This window comes from Pogoniulus pusillus, chromosome 41, assembly GCF_015220805.1.
Source record: "Pogoniulus pusillus isolate bPogPus1 chromosome 41, bPogPus1.pri, whole genome shotgun sequence".
NCBI lineage: Eukaryota > Metazoa > Chordata > Aves > Piciformes > Lybiidae > Pogoniulus > Pogoniulus pusillus.
The window spans coordinates 4389277-4406974 of record NC_087304.1 but is presented as its reverse complement, the minus strand read 5'-3'; the positions used below and the strand labels follow the sequence as shown (position 1 = coordinate 4406974).

Genomic DNA, 17698 nt, shown 5'->3' with positions numbered 1-17698 from the left:
GCTTATCCTCGTGGCCCTTCTCTGGACACTCTGCAGCACTTCCACATCCCTCTTGTCCCAGGAACTCCAGAACTGGATGCAGCACTCCAGGTGGGGTCTCACCAGTGCAGAGGGGGAGCACGAGGAGCCTGAAGCAGTCAGCACCTTGCCTGATTCCTCCTCTCTCCTCTTTTTGCAGCTGGTCAGCGAGAAGGTTGGAGGGGCTGAAGGGACCAAGCTTGATGATGACTTCAAGGAAATGGAAAAGGTGAGTAGGGGGACAAGAGAAATCTCTCAGGTGATCCATCCCAGCCCTCTGTGTCCTTGCTGAAGCCCCCAGGTGCTCTTCACTGCTGCTGACTCCCTTTGTCTTCCCTGCAGAAAGTGGACCTGACCAGCAAGGCGGTTACAGAAGTCTTGACCAGAACAATAGAGTACCTCCAGCCCAACCCAGGTCAGTGCCTGCAGCTCTCCTGTCCCTTTCCTTCTGCCCCCAGTTTCCCATGGAAATGCTCAGAGTGGGCAGAGAGGCATCAGAGGGAACCTTTTTTGGCTTGGAGACGTTTGAGATCAGCTGAAGCTGCAGGTCCCCCTTTAGCCCTGGGCTGGAGGATGCTGCTGCTGTCATTGAGTGGTGAAAGGACAGACCCATCTTCCACCCTGGACCTCGAGAGGCCCTGGAGTGGGTCTGTTTTTCCAGGGCTGTGGCATCTCTCTGCTGGGAAGGGATGGTTGGCTCTGTAGTGGAGCCTTCTGTTGTGCATGCTTCCAGCCAGCTCATTGAGAGAGCACTCCAGGGCCACGGGGAGGGCTGGGGAAACTCCTTTTGGCCATCAGTGCTGAAGCTGTGTGAGGAAACTATTTTTACTTTGCTGCCTTTGGAAAAGAAACTTCACTTTTTTCCAAGCAAATCTTTCTGGTGGCTGAAGACAAAAGAAACTTCTTGGCTTTGAGAGTAGCTTGAGGGGAAGGGGCTGGGGCGGGGACGGGGACGGGAAAGGAGAATGAAATTGGCAGTGGTCAGGGGTTGCTTGGCAAGGGCCAAGTGATCACAAAGATGGCTGTGGCTGTTTGTGTGCCAGCTTCCAGGGCCAAGCTCAGCATGCTCAACACCATGTCGAAGATCCGTGGGCAGGTGAAGAACCCTGGGTACCCCCAGTCAGAGGGGCTGCTGGGCGAGAGCATGATCCGCTACGGCAGGGAGCTGGGAGAGGACTCCAACTTTGGTGAGTGTTCCCCCTCCCCCCCCCCCCCCCACTAAGGCCAGCTCCCCTCACAGCTTTGTTGCTGCTGGCAAGTTCCCAAGCTGCACCTCTGGAGGCTTGGAAAAAATTGTGGGATGGCAGAATTTTGTTTGGCTTGGAAAAGAGCTTCCAGGACATCGACTCCTTCAGGTGGTTGTAGAGAGCAATGAGGCAGCCTGCCCAGGAGCACAATGCCCAGGGAGGTTGGAAGGGACCTCTGGAGAGGACCCAGTCCAACCCCACCTGCTCCAGCAGAGCATCCACAGCAGCCTGCCCAGGAGCACAATGCCCAGGGGGAGTTGGAAGGGAGCTCTGGAGAGCAGCCAGTCCAACCCCCCCTGCTCCAGCAGAGCATCCACAGCAGCCTGTCCAGGAGTACAATGCCCAGGGGGGCTTGGAATTGAGCTCTGGAGATCATCCAGTCCAACCCCCCTGCTCCAGCAGAGCATCCACAGCAGCTTGCCCCAGGTGGGTTTGAAATCTCTCCACAGAAGGAGACTCCACAGCCTCTCTGGGCAGCCTGCTGCAGGCCTCCAGCAGCCTCACACACCAAAGAATCACAGAATCAAGCAGGTTGGAAGAGAGCTCCAAGCTCAGCCAGCACAACCCAGCCCCCAGCCCTGCCCAGGCACCAGACCATGGCACTCAGTGCCCCAGCCAGGCTTGGCTTCAACACCTCCAGCCACAGCCACTCCACCACCTCCCTGGGCAGCCCATTCCAGTGCCAATCACTCTCTCTGCCAGCAACTTCCTCCTCACATCCAGCCTCAACCTGCCCTGCCACAGCTTCAGCCTGGGGCCCCTTCTTCTGGCCCTGGCTGCCTGGCAGCAGAGCCCAACCCCACCTGGCTACAGCCTCCCTGCAGGCAGCTGCAGGCAGCAGTGAGCTCTGCCCTGAGCCTCCTCTGCTGCAGGCTGCACCCCCCCAGCTCCCTCAGCCTCTTCTCTGCAGCCCTGTTCTCCAGACCCTTCCCCACCTTCATTGCCCTTCTCTGGACCAACTGCAGCCCCTCAATGTCTTTCCTGTGGTGAGGAGCCCCAAAACATCACCTAACAGTACTTGAAGGCTCTTCAGGAGCTTTGCAGGCTTCCTTCCAACCAGGCTGACAGTGAAAGGGGCAAGCAGAGCCCAAGTCTCCTGGATTCCAGTCTGTGGCATCACATCCAAACCTGGGCTGAATTTACACCTAGGGAAAAAGCTCTTCCTTGGTTCCCAGCTGCAGAGCCCTGAGGTGGACACCTGATTGAGCCAGCTCTGGGGCTGGCTTTGCAGGGCTCTTTCCAGAGCTCTTCTCTAGGGAGGCTGTAGCCAAGAAGTGCTTTGACGTGGCAGTGTCTCATAACCGCCTGTGTGGCTTGCAGAGAGGAGGAGGAGGAGGAGGAGGAGGGGACAACAACAACGACAAAGCCTTTGGGTGACATCAGTTGAAATCCCTGAGCACATCAGCCCTGCTGCACGTGACAGCCCTGCTGCAGTGCACAGCTGGCTGATGGCTTCCAGCACAGGGAGGAGCTTTGCCTTGGCTTTTGGCCACTCGCTGAGAGTGAGGAAGGATTGGAGAGGGTCCCTGGCCAGCTCTCAGCACTGGATCCCTTCTTGGCTTGCAGGAACTGACAGACAGTGAGGGGGGAAGGAAGTTTTTAGAAGCACACAGCAAGGCTGGTTTCCTTTAATAGCTTCTCTGGAAAGGAACACTTCACTCGATCATTTCTCTGTTCCCACTGCATCCTTCCTAGAAGGCTTTGTCTGGAGTTCTCACAACTGAAGTCATAGATCATGGAGTGATTGAGGTTGGAAAAGACCTCTTGAGGTCATCACATCCAACTTTCTCCCCAGCATCTCCTGCTCCAGTGCCTCACAACTCTTTCTGCAAAGAAATTCTTCCTTTGACACTGTCTCCTGTGACATCCTTGTGAGCAAGCCCAGGAAGTGTGGGATGGAAGAGCAGGCAGTGAGGTGGATGAGGAACTGGTTACAAGATAGAGTTCAAAGAGTGGTGATCAATGGTGCCAGGTCCAGCTGGAGAGCAGGTGAACTTCCTTCTCACCTTGGTGGCAGAATTGAAAGACAAAGTTGCCAAGCTGAAGGACGAAGTGTCCAGGCTCAGGTCAATAAGGGAGAATGAAAGGGGGTGCAAGGTAGTTTGGGTCTCACTCCAGGGATCTCTTCCAACCTTTACAGTTCTGATTCCTTTCTCCAGCTGGACAGCAGAGCTATGCTCTCACTTCACCCTCTGCTTCACTTGGCTGTTCTGCTGTGCTAACACAGCTGGCTTGCCAAAGCTGCCCAGGAATAATTCAATCTATAAATGGTTTCCAGTGGAGTAAAAAAGCCAAGGCTAAAGATGCTTTGCTGCAAGCCCTCCTGGCTTAACTGCCTTTGTGGCAGCAGCCTTAGAAAAGCACCAAACTAAATAGGTTTCAATAAGCACTTTGAGCTCTCTAATTCAGCAGGGAGGGGAGGAGAGATGAGGTTGGCCTGGTGGAGGTTAGTGTCTGACATAAAGAAAAGGCTGCAGGTTGAGTGCCAGCAACTGGAGAGAGCTTAAATAAAGTTGGTCAGAGGCTCTCTGGGCTTCCCATTGTCTGGATAAAAGGATGGCCAGGCTGGATCAGGCTGAATTTGCCTCCTCCTCGGGTTTCTCTTGCTAGCCCTGGCCAAAGTTAAAGCTCTGCGCGGCCAAAAAGCAGCTCAGCAACTCCCCAAGCTAAAAATATTACTGAGAAAAAAGGATTTTTACCTTTTCCTTCCTCTGTGTGGTTGGCAGAGGTTGTTCCTGCTTTGCAGAGGACAAACATGAGTCATGGTAGTGTGAGGGGTCTTGTCAGGCAGGACCAAGAGGTTGTCAGGCAGGACCAAGAGGTTGTCAGGCAGGACCAAGAGGCTTTCCCCTGCCCTGTGCTGGGCTTAGGGATCTGCTCCAGAGCTAGATCAGTTCAGGGTGGGGTGGGGGACAGAGCTTGCACTGGATGGGAGTCATAGAATGGACCTAGAGGTCACTCAGTCCTGCCCCCCTGCAGTCAGCAAGGACATTGCTTGGAGAAGAGGAGGCTCAGGGCAGAGCTCATTGCTGTCTACAACTACCTGAGGGAGGCTGTAGCCAGGAGGGGTTGGGCTCTGCTCCCAGGCAGCCAGGGCCAGAAGAAGGGGACCCAGGCTGAAGCTGTGGCAGGGCAGGTTGAGGCTGGATGTTGTTAGGAAGTTGCTGGCAGAGAGAGTGATTGGCACTGGAATGGGCTGCCCAGGGAGGTGGTGGAGTGGCTGTGGCTGGAGGTGTTGAAGCCAAGCCTGGCTGGGGCACTGAGTGCCATGGGTAGGGCTGGGTGCTAGGTTGGGCTGGATGAGCTTGGAGCTCTCTTCCAACCTGCCTGATTCTCTGAGTCTATGACATCCTCTCCAGCCCAGGTCACCCAGGGCCCTGTCAAGCCTCACCTTAAGTGTCTCCAGGGAAGGGGCCTCAACCACTTCCCTGGACAACCTGTTCCAGTGCTCCACCACGCTCACAGAGGGGAACAGCTGGAGAGAACAGCTTGTTCCTAACATCCAATCTAAATCTGCTCTTCTCCAGCTTGGACCCATTGCCCCTTGTACTGTCACTGCAGGCCTTTGTAATCAGCTTCTCTCCATCCTTCCTGGAGGCTCCCTTCAGGTGCTGGCAGGCTGCTGTTAGAATCATAGAATGGTTTAGATTGGAAGGAACCTCAAGGATCATCCAGTTCCAACCCCCTGCCATAAGCAGGGACACCTCTCACTGGAACAGGTTGCTCAAGGTCCCCCCCAGAGCCTCCTCTTCTCCAGGCTGAACCCCCCCAGCTCCCTCAGCCTGTCCTCACAGCAGAGCCGCTCCAACCCTCTGATCGTTTTTGTGGCCCTCCTCTGGACCAGCTCCATCAGGTCCATGTCCTTGGGCTCCAGAACTGGATGCAGTGGCCCAGGGGAGATCCCAGCAGAGCAGAGTGCCAGAATGGCTCTGCATGCAGGCACCAGAGGCTTGGGCTGTCTGTAACTGCTCCTTCTGCCCTGGCCCTTGCAGGCGATGCACTTCTCGACGCTGGCGAATCCATGAAGCGCTTGGCTGAGGTGAAGGACTCCCTGGATATTGAAGTCAAACAGAACTTTATTGATCCCCTGCAGAACCTGTGTGACAAAGACCTGAAAGAGATCCAGGTAAACACCTCCAGCATCTTCTCTCCTCTTCATCTCCTTCATTTCTGGCCTCTCCTATCCATCAGTTCCCCTAACCCCTCGCTTTGTCGTGGTGGGAACCAAGGACTCGTCTGGCTTTGGGTCTGTTTCCCTGCACTGTGGTTCCTCTCGTTGGTGTTTCCTCCCTGCTCAGCACCTCTGCTGCTGCAGCTCCTGCTCAGCACCACTGCTGCTGCAGCTCCAGCTGGTGAGGCTGGAGACAGCTTTGAACAGTTCTTCATTTAACCAACATTGAGGCTACAGTGGAAGCTGGACCCAAGAGGTGTTCTGGGCATGCTGGGTTTGGTTCTTTGTGCCACGAGCTCCCAGCCCTGTGGCATTTGGGCTGCCTGGCATTAAACTTCACCACATTCTTTACAGCTGTGGCCTCTCTTAGTGCCTGGATCCCACAACACAACTTCCAAGCTAGGAGCAAACTTCTCTCTAGGTCAGACATCTCAAGGAGTCCTTTTGTCATCTCACTGTGGAGACACTGAGCTGCTACCAACAGAGATAAGTCCATGCAGGGCATGGCCAGGCTGGGTAATAGGATCCATCCCAACCTTGCAGCTCTCAAGGCAGCTCTCTGGAGTGACTTTTCACTCACAGTGGTGTCCCAGATAAAATAACTGCCAGCTTCTGCTCCAGTGCTTATCACCATTCCAGTTCTGCAGGCTGCCCCAGAGCTGATTCCACAAGCCCTGCCCTAAGCAATTAGGGGATGCAGTGCCCAGAACTTGCACCCCAATTCCTGATCTTCAGAGATCTCTCTTGCTCCTTCTGGGCCAACTCTTCATCTTCCTCCAAAGGTTTGTGTGAGGAGCAGCCCATGTGCTGCTGCTGCCCCAGTGTTTTAGAATCATGGAGTCAGTCAGGGTTGGAAGGGACCACAAGGATCAGCCAATTCCAACCCCTGGCAAGGGTCACCTCACACCAGATCAGGCTGGCCACAGCCTCATCCAGCCTGGCCTTAATCACCTCCAGGCATGAGGCTTCCACCACCTCCCTGGGCAACCCATTCCAGGCTCTCACCAGCCTCCTGGTGATGCTGCCAGCTGGAAGGGGCTGAGCTCACATCACTGCTCCCATTTGTTGAGGCTTATTTCTCATTTCAAAGCCACTCTCCCCTGGTCCTCTGCCAGCCTTGGCTGGGATGCTCCACTCCTCCCTGTCACCTCGAAGCAGCCCTGCCCTGAAGCTCTCCATCATGCCCTGGAGCCTCTCCAGAGGCCAACCAAAGGTGGAAGCCACAGAAGTGTGGTGCTCCCAGATCGAGTTCCTGAAAGGCCTGGGGCTAGAGCTGCCTTCTCAGCAGGAGGGCCTGGGTGCTCCCAACCTCTGGCTTTGTCTTCTCCTTCACTGTTGCTACCCATCCTCTTCCCAGCACCATCTCAAGAAGCTGGAGGGCAGACGTTTGGACTTCGACTACAAGAAGAAGCGGCAGGGCAAGATCCCTGACGAGGAGCTGCGGCAGGCCATGGAGAAGTTTGAGGAGTCCAAGGAGGTAGCAGAGACCAGCATGCACAACCTGCTGGAAACTGATGTGAGTCACTGGGGGCAGCTGGCAGCTGCTGCCTGGGGTCCTGCTGCACCACCAGCTCCTCCAGCTGGGCTGAGAGATGCTGGATGGGGTCCTGTGCACACCACCAGCTCCTCCAGCTGGGCTGAGAGATGCTGCATGGGATCCTGTGCACACCACCAGCTCCTCCAGCTGGGCTGAGAGATGCTGGATGGGATCCTGTGCACACCACCAGCTCCTCCAGCTGAGCTGAGAGATGCTGGATGGGATCCTGTGCACACCACCAGCTCCTCCAGCTGGGCTGAGAGATGCTGGATGGGATCCTGTGCACACCACCAGCTCCTCCAGCTGGGCTGAGAGATGCTGGATGGGGTCCTGTGCACACCACCAGCTCCTCCAGCTGAGCTGAGAGCTGCTGGATGGGTTCCTGTCTGCACCACCAGCTCCTCCAGCTGGGCTGATAGCTGCTGGATGGGATCCTGTGCACACCACCAGCTCCTCCAGCTGGGCTGAGAGCTACTGGATGGGTTCCTGTCTGCACCACCAGCTCCTCCAGCTGGGCTGAGAGCTGCTGGGTAGGATCCTGTGCACACCACCAGCTCCTCCAGCTGGGCTGAGAGATGCTGGGTAGGATCCTGTGCACACCACCAGCTCCTCCAGCTGGGCTGAGAGCTGCTGGATGGGTTCCTGTCTGCACCACCAGCTCCTCCAGCTGGGCTGATAGCTGCTGGATGGGATCCTGTGCACACCACCAGCTCCTCCAGCTGGGCTGAGAGCTGCTGGATGGGTTCCTGTGCACACCAGGATGAGGTCTCCTGAGGGATGCAGAAGTTAGGTTCTTGTTCCCACTCTGCTGCCTGTGGGTTTTGCTCTTGGGAAGAGCAGATCTGAGCACCCAACACGTGGCTTGGTGTGCATCTGGTCCTTTCTGTAGCCCCTCTTCCTCATGCAGCTTTTGGCTGGGTTCATGGATTGAGCTGGGTTGGAAGAGACCTTAAAGATCATCCAGTTCCACCCCCGTGCCATGGGCAGGGACACCTCCACCAGGCCAGGTTGCTCAAGGCCTCATCCAGCCTGGCCTTGAACACCTCCAGGGAGAGGACATCCACAGCTTCCCTGGGCAACCTGTGCCAGGCTCTCCCCACCCTCACTGAACAGAATTTCTTCCTCATCTCCAGGCTCAATCTGCCCTCCTCAGGCCTCAGGATGGTTTGTGCCACACAGGTCTCTCCTCAGCATGCTTGGTGGGATTTGGTTCGAGCAGGATGTGAGCATCTCACTAAGACCAGAGGGTGCTAGGAAGTGTCCCTGGTCCTGCTGAGTCTTGCCCTGACCTCAGAAACCACAGAACAGTGAGGCCTTAAAGTGGTCTCTTGACAACATCTAATCCAACTTCCCTGCTGAAGCTTCTACCCCCAAATCCCAAACCTTCTTCTCACACCCTGGGGCAAGTTGCCCTTCTTACACCTTCCCCAGAGCGGTCTCAGCTGCCCTGTGTGGTGCAGGAGTCTCCCTTCAGCTGGGGCCAGTCACTCACCCCAGCTTGGTGTGGTTGTTGCAGATTGAGCAGGTGAGCCAGCTCTCAGCCCTGGTGGATGCTCAGCTGGACTACCACCGGCAGGCAGTGCAGATCCTGGACGAGCTCGCCGAGAAGCTCAAGCGCAGGTGAGTCTGGAGGGGCTGCAGGCACTCAGGTTCCACAGCCCCAAGCTCTGCCTCTGGTACCTCACAGAGTCCCAGCGTGGTGAGGGTAGGAAGGGACCTCTGGAGATCATCCTTATGAGGAGAGGGATTGGGATTGTTTAGCTTGGAGAAGAGGAGGCTCAGGGGTGACCTTATTGCTGTCTACAACTACCTGAGGGGAGGTTGTGGCCAGGAGGAGGTTGCTCTCTTCTCTCAGGTGGCCAGCACCAGAACAAGAGGACACAGCCTCAGGCTGTGCCAGGGGAGATTTAGGCTGGAGGTGAGGAGAAAGTTCTTCCCTGAGAGAGTCATTGGACACTGGAATGGGCTGCCCGGGGAGGTGGTGGAGTCGCCGTCCCTGGAGCTGTTCAAGGCAGGACTGGACGTGGCACTTGGTGCCATGGTCTGGCCTTGAGCTCTGTGCTAAAGGGTTGGACTTGATGAGCTGTGAGGTCTCTTCCAACCTTGGTGATACTGTGACACTGTGAGAGGCTGAGGGACCTGAGGCTGTTCAGTCCAGAGAAGGCTGAGAGGGGATTTAATGGTGCATGTGCTCTGCGTGAGGCTCCCTCTGCTCCCCAGCCCAAGGCAGGAAGAGGTTTTTAACTCCTTCCTTTTGAGCCTCTGCTCTGCCCTGCTGAGACCTCATCTTGAGCACTGCCTTCAGTTTGGGGCTCCCCAGTTGCAGAGGGACAGGGATCTGCTGGGGAGAGTCCAAGGGAGGGCTGTGAGGATGAGGAGGGAACTGCAGCACTGCCTGCAGAGGAGAGGCTGAGGGCCCTGGGGCTGCTTAGGCTGCAGAAGAGAAGACTGAGAGGGGATTGAGTCAATGCTTATCAATCTCTGAGGGCTGGGGGTCAGGAGGGGGGGACAGGCTCTGCTCACTGCTCCCTGGCACAGGACAAGCAGCAATGGATGGAAGCTGCAGCACAGGAGGTTGCAGCTCAGCACAAGGGCAGCTTCTTGTCTGGAAGGGTCCCAGAGCCCTGGCACAGGCTGCCCAGAGAGGTTGTGGAGTCTCCTTGTGTGGAGCCTTTCCAGGCCTGTCTGGATGTGTTCTGTGTGCCCTGAGCTGGATTGGATGGTGCTGCTCTGGCAGGGGGGTTGGACTGGCACAGATCTTCTTCCTGCTGCTTGGTCCCACCTGAGGGAGCATCTCCCCAGGCCCTGGCTGAGGAGGTGGATTCCTTGCATCTAGGGCTGGGGTTGTGCCTTCTTCAGCCTGGCACAGGGTGGATTTCACAGAGCTAAGGTGGCTTGGATGGAGTCGAGGTGGCTTGGACAAAGCCTCTGCACTCCTCGGGCCCATTTGGCAGTGCTGCTCTGCTGCTCTTCACTCCTGGAAGAAACTGCTGAGTGGTTCCTGTGTCTGGCAGGAATTCAGAGGAGCTGGGGAGGATCCTGCCAAGTGTGAGCTCTGCAAGCTGCAGCAGGAGTGTCCTCTGCTGGCCTGAACTGCCTGAGACGGCTCTGCAGCAAAGCCTGGGGCTTGTGGCCCTGCCTAGGGGCCAGGTTACAAACCCTGGGCAAAATCCATCTTCCAAGTGGCCCAGCACAGAGCAGATTCTTGTCCACAGGGATCTTTGCCTGCAGCTGCTCCCCTCTGTGTAGCCATGGTGGAGAATAAACATCATAGAGTCTCCAGCTGGAGGAGACTTTGAAGATCATCCAGTGCAGCCCTTAGCCCAGCTCTGCCAGGGCACCACCAAACCCTCAGCACCACAGCTCCACGGCTTTGAAACCCCTCCAGGGATGGGGACCTCACTGCTGCCCTGGGCCAGGCCTTCACAAGCCTTCTATGGAAGAAATTGTTCCTCATGATCAACCTAAACCTGCCCTGGGACAAACTGAGGCCATTTCTTCTTGTCCTTTCAAGTAGCTTCTTAGAAGAGCTCAACCCCAGCTGGCTCCAAGCTCCTTTCAGGGAGCTGTAGAGAGCAATGAAGCCTCTCCTCAGCCTCCTTTCCTCCAGCCTGAGCACCTCCAGCTCCCTCAGCTGCTCCTCACAGGATTTGTGCTCTAGATCAGGTTGACCTCATCCTGTTCTCTTTTCTTACTTCAGTTTATCCTCCTTTCTTTTCCTCCTGGCAGGATGAGAGAGGCCTCCTCACGTCCCAGGAGGGAATACAAACCCAAACCCAGGGAGACCTACGACTTTGGAGACACTGACCAGTCCAACGGGGGCTTCTCTTGCAATCCCAGCTCCAAAGCCTCAGGTAAAGTGCTCCCCTCTCTGTGTGTGCCTCTGGAGAAGCCTCCTGGGATGGAGAGGATCTGCTCTGCTGGTCCTGGTGTGCTGGAGCTGCCTGCACGAGCCGAGGGCTCTTGAAAAACGGCTCTGAAGTGCCTCTAGGGTTGGGTTGCTTTGTCTTGGGGGGGGCTCAGCAGCCTCTGGGACATCAGATTTGGGGATGTCCCCACTTGGGGGGTCTCCAGCCTGGGCCACTCTCTGGTAGAGCCCAGTGAGGAAAACCCAAAGCCTCTCACGCTCTCTCCCCACCCTTCCTCCCTCCCACCTCATCCTCCCTCCCTGTGGTCCTGGCGAGGCAGCTGAGTTTCTAACACAGCATGTGGGGGCAGCCCCCTCTTTTCTCCTCACAGCTCTTCCCTGCAGGCCCCTGCCTCTCCCCCTCCCCTCTCCAGTTGCCCCTGTTTGAAGCATGTCTCTTTTTGTTTGGAAGCAGCTCCCTCCTCTTTCCGATCCGACAAGCCGTCCCGGCCCTCCGCCCGGAGCATCCGTGAGTGTCCTCCCTCCTCCCTGCATGAAGTGTGACCTCCTTTGCTCCTCCTCCCGTCCTGCTGCTGCTGCTGCTGCTGCTTGGAGCTGCTAATCCCTCCCCTCCACTCCCTTCCCCACACTCCATGCTGAGCTTCCAGCTAAACCCCAGATTAAAGCAGATGCCTTCTCCTGGTGCTTCCCAGCCCAAAACTGGGGTCTTGGCTCACCTGGAGGAGGTTGGCAGCATGCAGGGCACACCTGCATGAGGCCACAGGGAGTTGATGCTCTTTTCTTGAAGCCTCAGACATCTCCAGGACTTCCCTGTTCTCCTTACAAGCACCCAGCCTGGATCTCCCCAGCCCTGCTCGTGCCACCCCCTCAGGCTGGAAGGAGTGGGTAGAGCCTTGGCACATTGGTTTTGTGGTCCCAGCTGGGCAGTGAGGAGCCTCAAATAGGTTGGGAGGTGACCACGGGTCAGGAATCCTGCTGAAGAGATCTGATGGGAGTCTTCTTTGGGTCCCACTGGGGTCCTGAGGCCAGGCTGGCTCCGTGGCTTGGAGCCATCATGGTGGGGCAAGCTCCTGGTGGTGCAGCAGGACTTGAGCTTGGTGTGGGGAAGTGCAGTGCTGGTGGTGGGAGCAGCCTGCTCCTTGGGGAGGTTGTCTGAAGGGACTGTTGGGGCTGCTGCTTTTGGTGTTCTCCAAGTTCTCTTCTGTTGCTGGCTCCTTCCTTGGTGTGGAAGCTCAGCAGAGCAGATGTGGTGGTGCTGCCCTTTGTGCCCTGGCTGGAAGCTCTGGCATGGAGGGAAAGGAGTGGGGAGGGGAATGGGCACCCTGCAGACCCTGGTGGGCTGTGTTAGCCTGCAGAGAGACCTCCTGGTGGCCTTCAGTGCTTAGAGGGGCTGAGCAGAAAGCTGGGGACAGACTTTTGAGCAGGGCCTGTTGGGACAGGACAAGAGGGGATGGTTTGAGACTAAAAGAGAGAGATTCAGGCTGGAGAGGGAAGAAATTCTATGCTGAGGTTGGTGAGAGCCTGGTCCAGGCTGCCAAGAGAGGTGGGAGATGTCCCATCAAGGTGAGGCTCAAGAGGGCTCTGGGCAGCCTCATGTAGTTGAGGATTCCTCTGCTCACTGCAGGGGAGGTTGGACTGGATGAGCTGTGGAGGTCCCTTCCAAAGCATTCTGTGATTCTGAGGGGGCTACAAGAAAGCTGGGGAGGGATTTCTCCCAAGGGGTTGTAGTGCCAGGATGAGAGGCAGTGGCTGTGGGCTGGGAGAGGGCAGATTGAGGCTGGAGATGAGGAAGAAACTCTTGACAGTGAGGATGGGGAGACACTGGCACAGGTTGCCCAGGGAAGCTGTGGATGCTCCCTGCCTGGAGGTGCTCAAGGCCAGACTGGATGAGACCTTGAGCAACCTGGGCTGGTGGGAGGTGTCCCTGCCCATGGCAGGGCAGGATTGGAGCTGGGTGACCTTTAAGGTCCCCTCCAACCCATTCTATGACTCTCTGCCAGGGTGAGGGTGGTGCAGGGATTCCAGCTCACCTTTTCCTCCCCACCCTTTCCCCCTCCAATTCCAGGTAACTGGAGGCAGAACAAGGGGGAATGGCCTCAAGGTGAGACTGGGGAGGTTTAGATTGGACATCAGGAAAAAGCTTCTCACAGAGTGGTCAGGGACTGGGATGAGCTGCCCAGGGAGGTGGTGGAGCCACCCAGCCTGGGTGTGTGTAAGGGTGGTTTGGCTGTGGTGCTCAGGGAGATGCTCTAAGGTGACTCTTGTTAGAATCACAGAATCAGGCAGGTTGGAAGAGAGCTCCAAGCTCCTCCAGCCCAACCCAGCACCCAGCCTTATCCACTCAGCTAGACCATGGCACTAAGTGCCTCAGCCAGTAGGGTTCTAGGTTGGGCTTGGTGCTCCTGCCATGCCAACCTGCATGTTGCAGTGATTCTCTGTGATCCATTCTAAGCTCCCTGCCCCAGCAGGGCACCCACAGCAGCCTGCCCAGGAGCACAGTGCCCAGGCAGGGGGTTGGAAGCTCTGCAGGGCAGCAGACTCCACAGCCTCTCTGGGCAGTCAGACCTGAGTGCAACTCAGTTTGGTTCCAAGTATGGTTTAAGATGAATCTTGCTAGAGCAGGGTTCTAGGTTGGACTTGGTGCTCCTGAAGGGCTTCCAGCCTGATTGTTGCTGTGATTCTGTGTGATCCAGCCCAACCTCCCTGCCCCAGCAGGGCACCCACAGCAGCCTGCCCAGGAGCACAGTGCCCAGGCAGGGGGGTGGAAGCTCTGCAGGGCACCCACAGCAGCTTGCCCAGGAGCACAGTGCCCAGGCAGGGGGGTGGAAGCTCTGCAGGGCACCCACAGCAGCCTGCCCAGGAGCACAGTGCCCAGGCAGGGGGCTGGAAGCTCTGCAGGGCACCCACAGCAGCTTGCCCAGGAGCACAGTGCCCAGGCAGGGGGCTGGAAGCTCTGCAGGGCACCCACAGCAGCCTGCCCAGGAGCACAGTGCCCAGGCAGGGGGGTGGAAGCTCTGCAGGGCACCCACAGCAGCTTGCCCAGGAGCACAGTGCCCAGGCAGGGGGGTGGAAGCTCTGCAGGGCAGCAGACTCCACAACCACTCTGAGCAGTCAGACCTCAGTGCAACTCAGTTCGGTTCCAAGCATGGTTTAAGGTGAATCTTGCCAGAGCAGGGTTCTAGGTTGGACTTGGTGCTCTGCCAACCTGTCTGCCTGTCTGATCCCCACAGCCCCCCTGGACCAGCCCTGCTGCAAGGCTCTGTACGACTTCGAGCCGGAGAACGACGGCGAGTTGGGCTTCAAGGAGGGGGACATCATCACCCTCACCAACCAGATCGACGAGAACTGGTACGAGGGCATGATCAACGGGCACTCGGGCTTCTTCCCCCTCAACTACGTGGAAGTGCTGGTTCCACTACCTCAGTGAAACGGCCTCACCGACCCCTCCCCACCCCCCCTCAACCCGGCCCCCTCCGTGCCCGCCGGGCACAGCCTGCATTCCGCCTCCGCCCCCTCGGACACCGCCGGGGCCACCTCCAGCTCCACCTCACCTCGGGGCCAGATCGACACCAGGGAACAAGCCAAGAAGGGGCAAACGGAGCCTCTCCCTTCCCCACCCCCACTCCATCCTCCTCCGCTTCCAGCTCTCCCCCTCCCTCAGCCATGAATTTGGTTCTTGGAAGTTTTGGTTTTGTCCTTCTGGTGCTTGAACTTCGGTACTGTGTGCGCCCTGTCGGCTCCCCCCTGCCCCCCAGACCTGTCCCAGGACCCCTCCCCCCCTGCCACTCTTTGTTTTCCCTTGGGATGAGCTAGGATGCAGCTTTCACAGGGAGAGGTGCAGCCCCCTGCGGGGGGGGGAGTAAAGCAGCCCCCAGCCTCACTTGAGGGGCACCCCCTTGGTCCCTCACCCTGCTGAACACTACTGCTCTCCCTACAGCCCAGCACTGCTGCAGGGCTCCTGCTCTCTTGGGGGGCTTGGAACTCTCCTGGGAGGCTCAGGAGCTCTCCAGAGGGGCTCAGGAGCTTTCCCAAGGGACTGAGGGACTCTCCTGGGGGGCTCAGGGGCTCTCCAGAGGGGCTGAGGAACTCTCCCAGGGGGCTCAGGGGCTCTCCAGAGGGGATGAGTTCTCCCGAGGGTCTCAGGAGCTCTCCTGGGGGCTCAGGGGCTCTCTAGAGGAGCTGAGTTCTCCTGGGGGACTCAGGAACTCTCCTGGGGGCTCAGGGGCTCCCCAGAGGGTCTCAGGAGCTCTCCTGGGGGCTCAGGGGCTCTCTAGAGGAGCTGAGTTCTCCTGGGGGGCTCAGGAGCTCTCCTGGGGGGCTCAGGGGCTCCCCAGAGGGTCTCAGGGGCTCTTCAGAGGGGCTGAGGAGTTATCCTGGGGGACTCAGGGGCTCTCCAGAGGGTCTCAGGAGCTCTCCTGGGGGACTCAGGGCAGGGAAGCTTGAGACACAGCAACACTACGACCCCCATCAAACACTAAAGCAGCCCTGCAGTGCAGGTGCTGAGCCCTCCCTGAGGTGCTTAGCCCCACCCTGGGGCTCTGTGCTGTCCCTCCCCACGCTGAAGGGACAGGGCAGGGATGTTCCCTGCCTGCTTTTTAGCCCTCCCTGCCGAGCTTGACTGCCAGGGGCTTGGCTGCTGCAGCCTGCCCTTGATTTTAGGCCTTTTAAGCCCTTTTGCATTCAGCCCTTGGGCTTCTCCTGCTCCAAACCACTCCCACCTGGCAGAGCTGATAGTTTGGGAGGGCAGGAATTGAGCCTCAGCCCCCAAGGTCCCACCACAGGGCAGAGCTTGTGGCTCCTCTGCCCTGAAAGCTCTCCCCAGGGCTAGAGAGCAGGGCTGGAGCTCAGCAGACCCTCAGGGGCCTTCCCTTCACCCCACAGCCACTCTGCTTCCAGGGCTGGGGGAGGGGGGTCAGGGTGTCCCCCTGCCAGCAGGTTGGGTGGGAGAAGGCATTGTCATCTCTGCCACCCCCTCAGCCCCCATCCTGGGGTGAGGATGGGGCCCAGCAGTGCTCTCCCCAGCCCTCCCCCCCCCGGTTTTCTGGCCAGCCACCCCCAGCTGCACCACCTCGGCTGGGCTCTGGCACCTCTGCTCGGCCAGCACCACCCCTGCCTGGCTGGGGACAGAGCAGATCCCTGCCCCCTGCTGCTCCCCAGCTCCTCTCACAGCCCCCCCCAGCCCCCAGCTGTGCATCTCCATCTGTGTCCACTCCCTGTGCTCCCAGCAGGCCAATTGGAGACCCCAAGTCCAGCCAGGGCTGGTTTTTGGGGGGGGGGGTTGGGGCAGCTCCCATCGCTCCCAGCATCACAGGGAGCCCAAGGGACTGATGTCCTCGGGGCCATCACCTCTGTCCCCTGCTTGCTGGGGGCTGGGGGTGACATCCTGGCCGTGCTGGCTCCTGCTCAGGTGGGTGGGAAGTCAGCTGGGACCACTTGGCTCGACCTGGGTTTGGGTTTTGGGTTGGTTGGGTTTGTTTTGGGGTTTGGGTTTGGGGTTTTTTTTTGGTGTGGTTTGTGTTGTTTGTTGTTTTTTTTTTTGGGGGGGGGAGGTTTTGTTTTGTTTTCTTTCTTGGTTTTTGGTTTTGTTTTGGTTTTTTTTTTTCCAATGGTTTCTCCTGGTTTTTAAAGGGACAAACCACCTGGACCCACAAAGCTCAACTTGTATCTCTGAACTGAAAGTATTAAATGTTTTTCTTCTTTCTATCCCCTGCCTCCTCTTGTCAGTGCCAGGCTGGGATGGAGGAGCAGCCTTGGAGCAACACCTTGAGGTTGCACTCAGTGCAGTCCCTTCCAACCCTTACCAGGCTGTGATTCTATCCCCACCCTCAGCTTCAACCCCTCCCCCCCCCCCTCAAAAACCAGGCAGCAGGATCTTAGATGCATAGAACTGTTTGGGGTTGGAAAAGGTCTCTCAGATCATTGAGTTCCATCCAGCAGCCCAACCCTACCATGGCCACCAAAGCATGGCCCCAAGAGCCATGGCCTCAGGCTTCTTCAAACCCCTCCAGGGATGGAGTGAGTCCAGAGGAGGCCACAAAGGTGCTCAGAGGGCACTCTCCCCACCTCCAGCTCTGCTCCATCCCCCCCACTCCTGCCACTCCCTCACAGCCTCCAAAGTCCCTCCCCAGCTTTTTTGGAGCCCCCTTCAGACCCTGGCAGGCCACAAGAAGGTCACCTGGGAGCCTCCTCTGCTCCAGCCTGCACAGCCCCAACTCTTTCAGGCTGTGCTCACAGCAGAGCTGCTGCAGCCTCTCAGCATCCTCCTGGCCCTGCTCTGGACACTCTCCAGCATCTCCACAGCCCTCTTGTCCCAGGGGCTCCAGAGCTGGATGCAGCACTCCAGGTGGGGTCTCAGCAGAGCAGAGCAGAGGGGCAGAATCCCCTCCCTGGCCCTGCTGGCCACACTGCTGCTGCAGCCCAGGCTCTGCTTGGCTCTCTGGGCTGCAAGTGCACACTGCTGGCTCCTGCTGAGCTTCTCCTCCAGCAGCACCCCCAAGTGCCTCTGCTCAGGGCTGCTCTGCAGCCTGGCACTGCCCAGCCTGGATTGGTGCTTGGCATTGCCTCTGTCCCCATCCCTCACCACCAGCCCAAAGTGCCCCCAGACCAGCTGAGCCAGACACTGGGCACCACCTCTCAGGAACTGCTCTTTAATCAACTACCCTGTCCACAAACAACTTACAGCCAAGACTCCAACCAACACCAACCACCACTGCTACCACCTCCACCACCACCCTCCCCTCACCGCGCCCCAGGGGCAGGGCAGGGGCCGGTGGAGTCCTGGGACCCCTCGGCTGAGCTCCCCGGAGCCGTGGGCGATGCTCTGTGCCCGCGGCGGTGCCCGGCGGCGGCTCTGGGCG

General features: G+C 58.1%; 1 protein-coding gene across 2 annotated transcripts in view; it reads left to right on the top strand.

The window, feature by feature from the left end:
* Positions 1 to 14523, top strand: part of SH3GL1 (SH3 domain containing GRB2 like 1, endophilin A2) — a 41099-nt gene extending 26576 nt beyond the window's left edge. Inside the window, exons 2-10 of one of the 2 annotated variants that reach the window (XM_064174827.1) lie at positions 179 to 247; positions 361 to 433; positions 1062 to 1205; positions 5258 to 5391; positions 6794 to 6952; positions 8490 to 8593; positions 10703 to 10827; positions 11296 to 11349; positions 14072 to 14523. In XM_064174827.1, the coding sequence (XP_064030897.1) occupies positions 179 to 247; positions 361 to 433; positions 1062 to 1205; positions 5258 to 5391; positions 6794 to 6952; positions 8490 to 8593; positions 10703 to 10827; positions 11296 to 11349; positions 14072 to 14268 (1059 nt within the window). In that variant the 3' untranslated portion in view covers positions 14269 to 14523. The remainder of the gene's footprint in view (positions 1 to 178; positions 248 to 360; positions 434 to 1061; positions 1206 to 5257; positions 5392 to 6793; positions 6953 to 8489; positions 8594 to 10702; positions 10828 to 11295; positions 11350 to 14071) is intronic. The other variant, XM_064174828.1, reaches the window with a different exon arrangement.
* The last annotated feature ends 3175 nt before the right edge of the window (positions 14524 to 17698 follow it).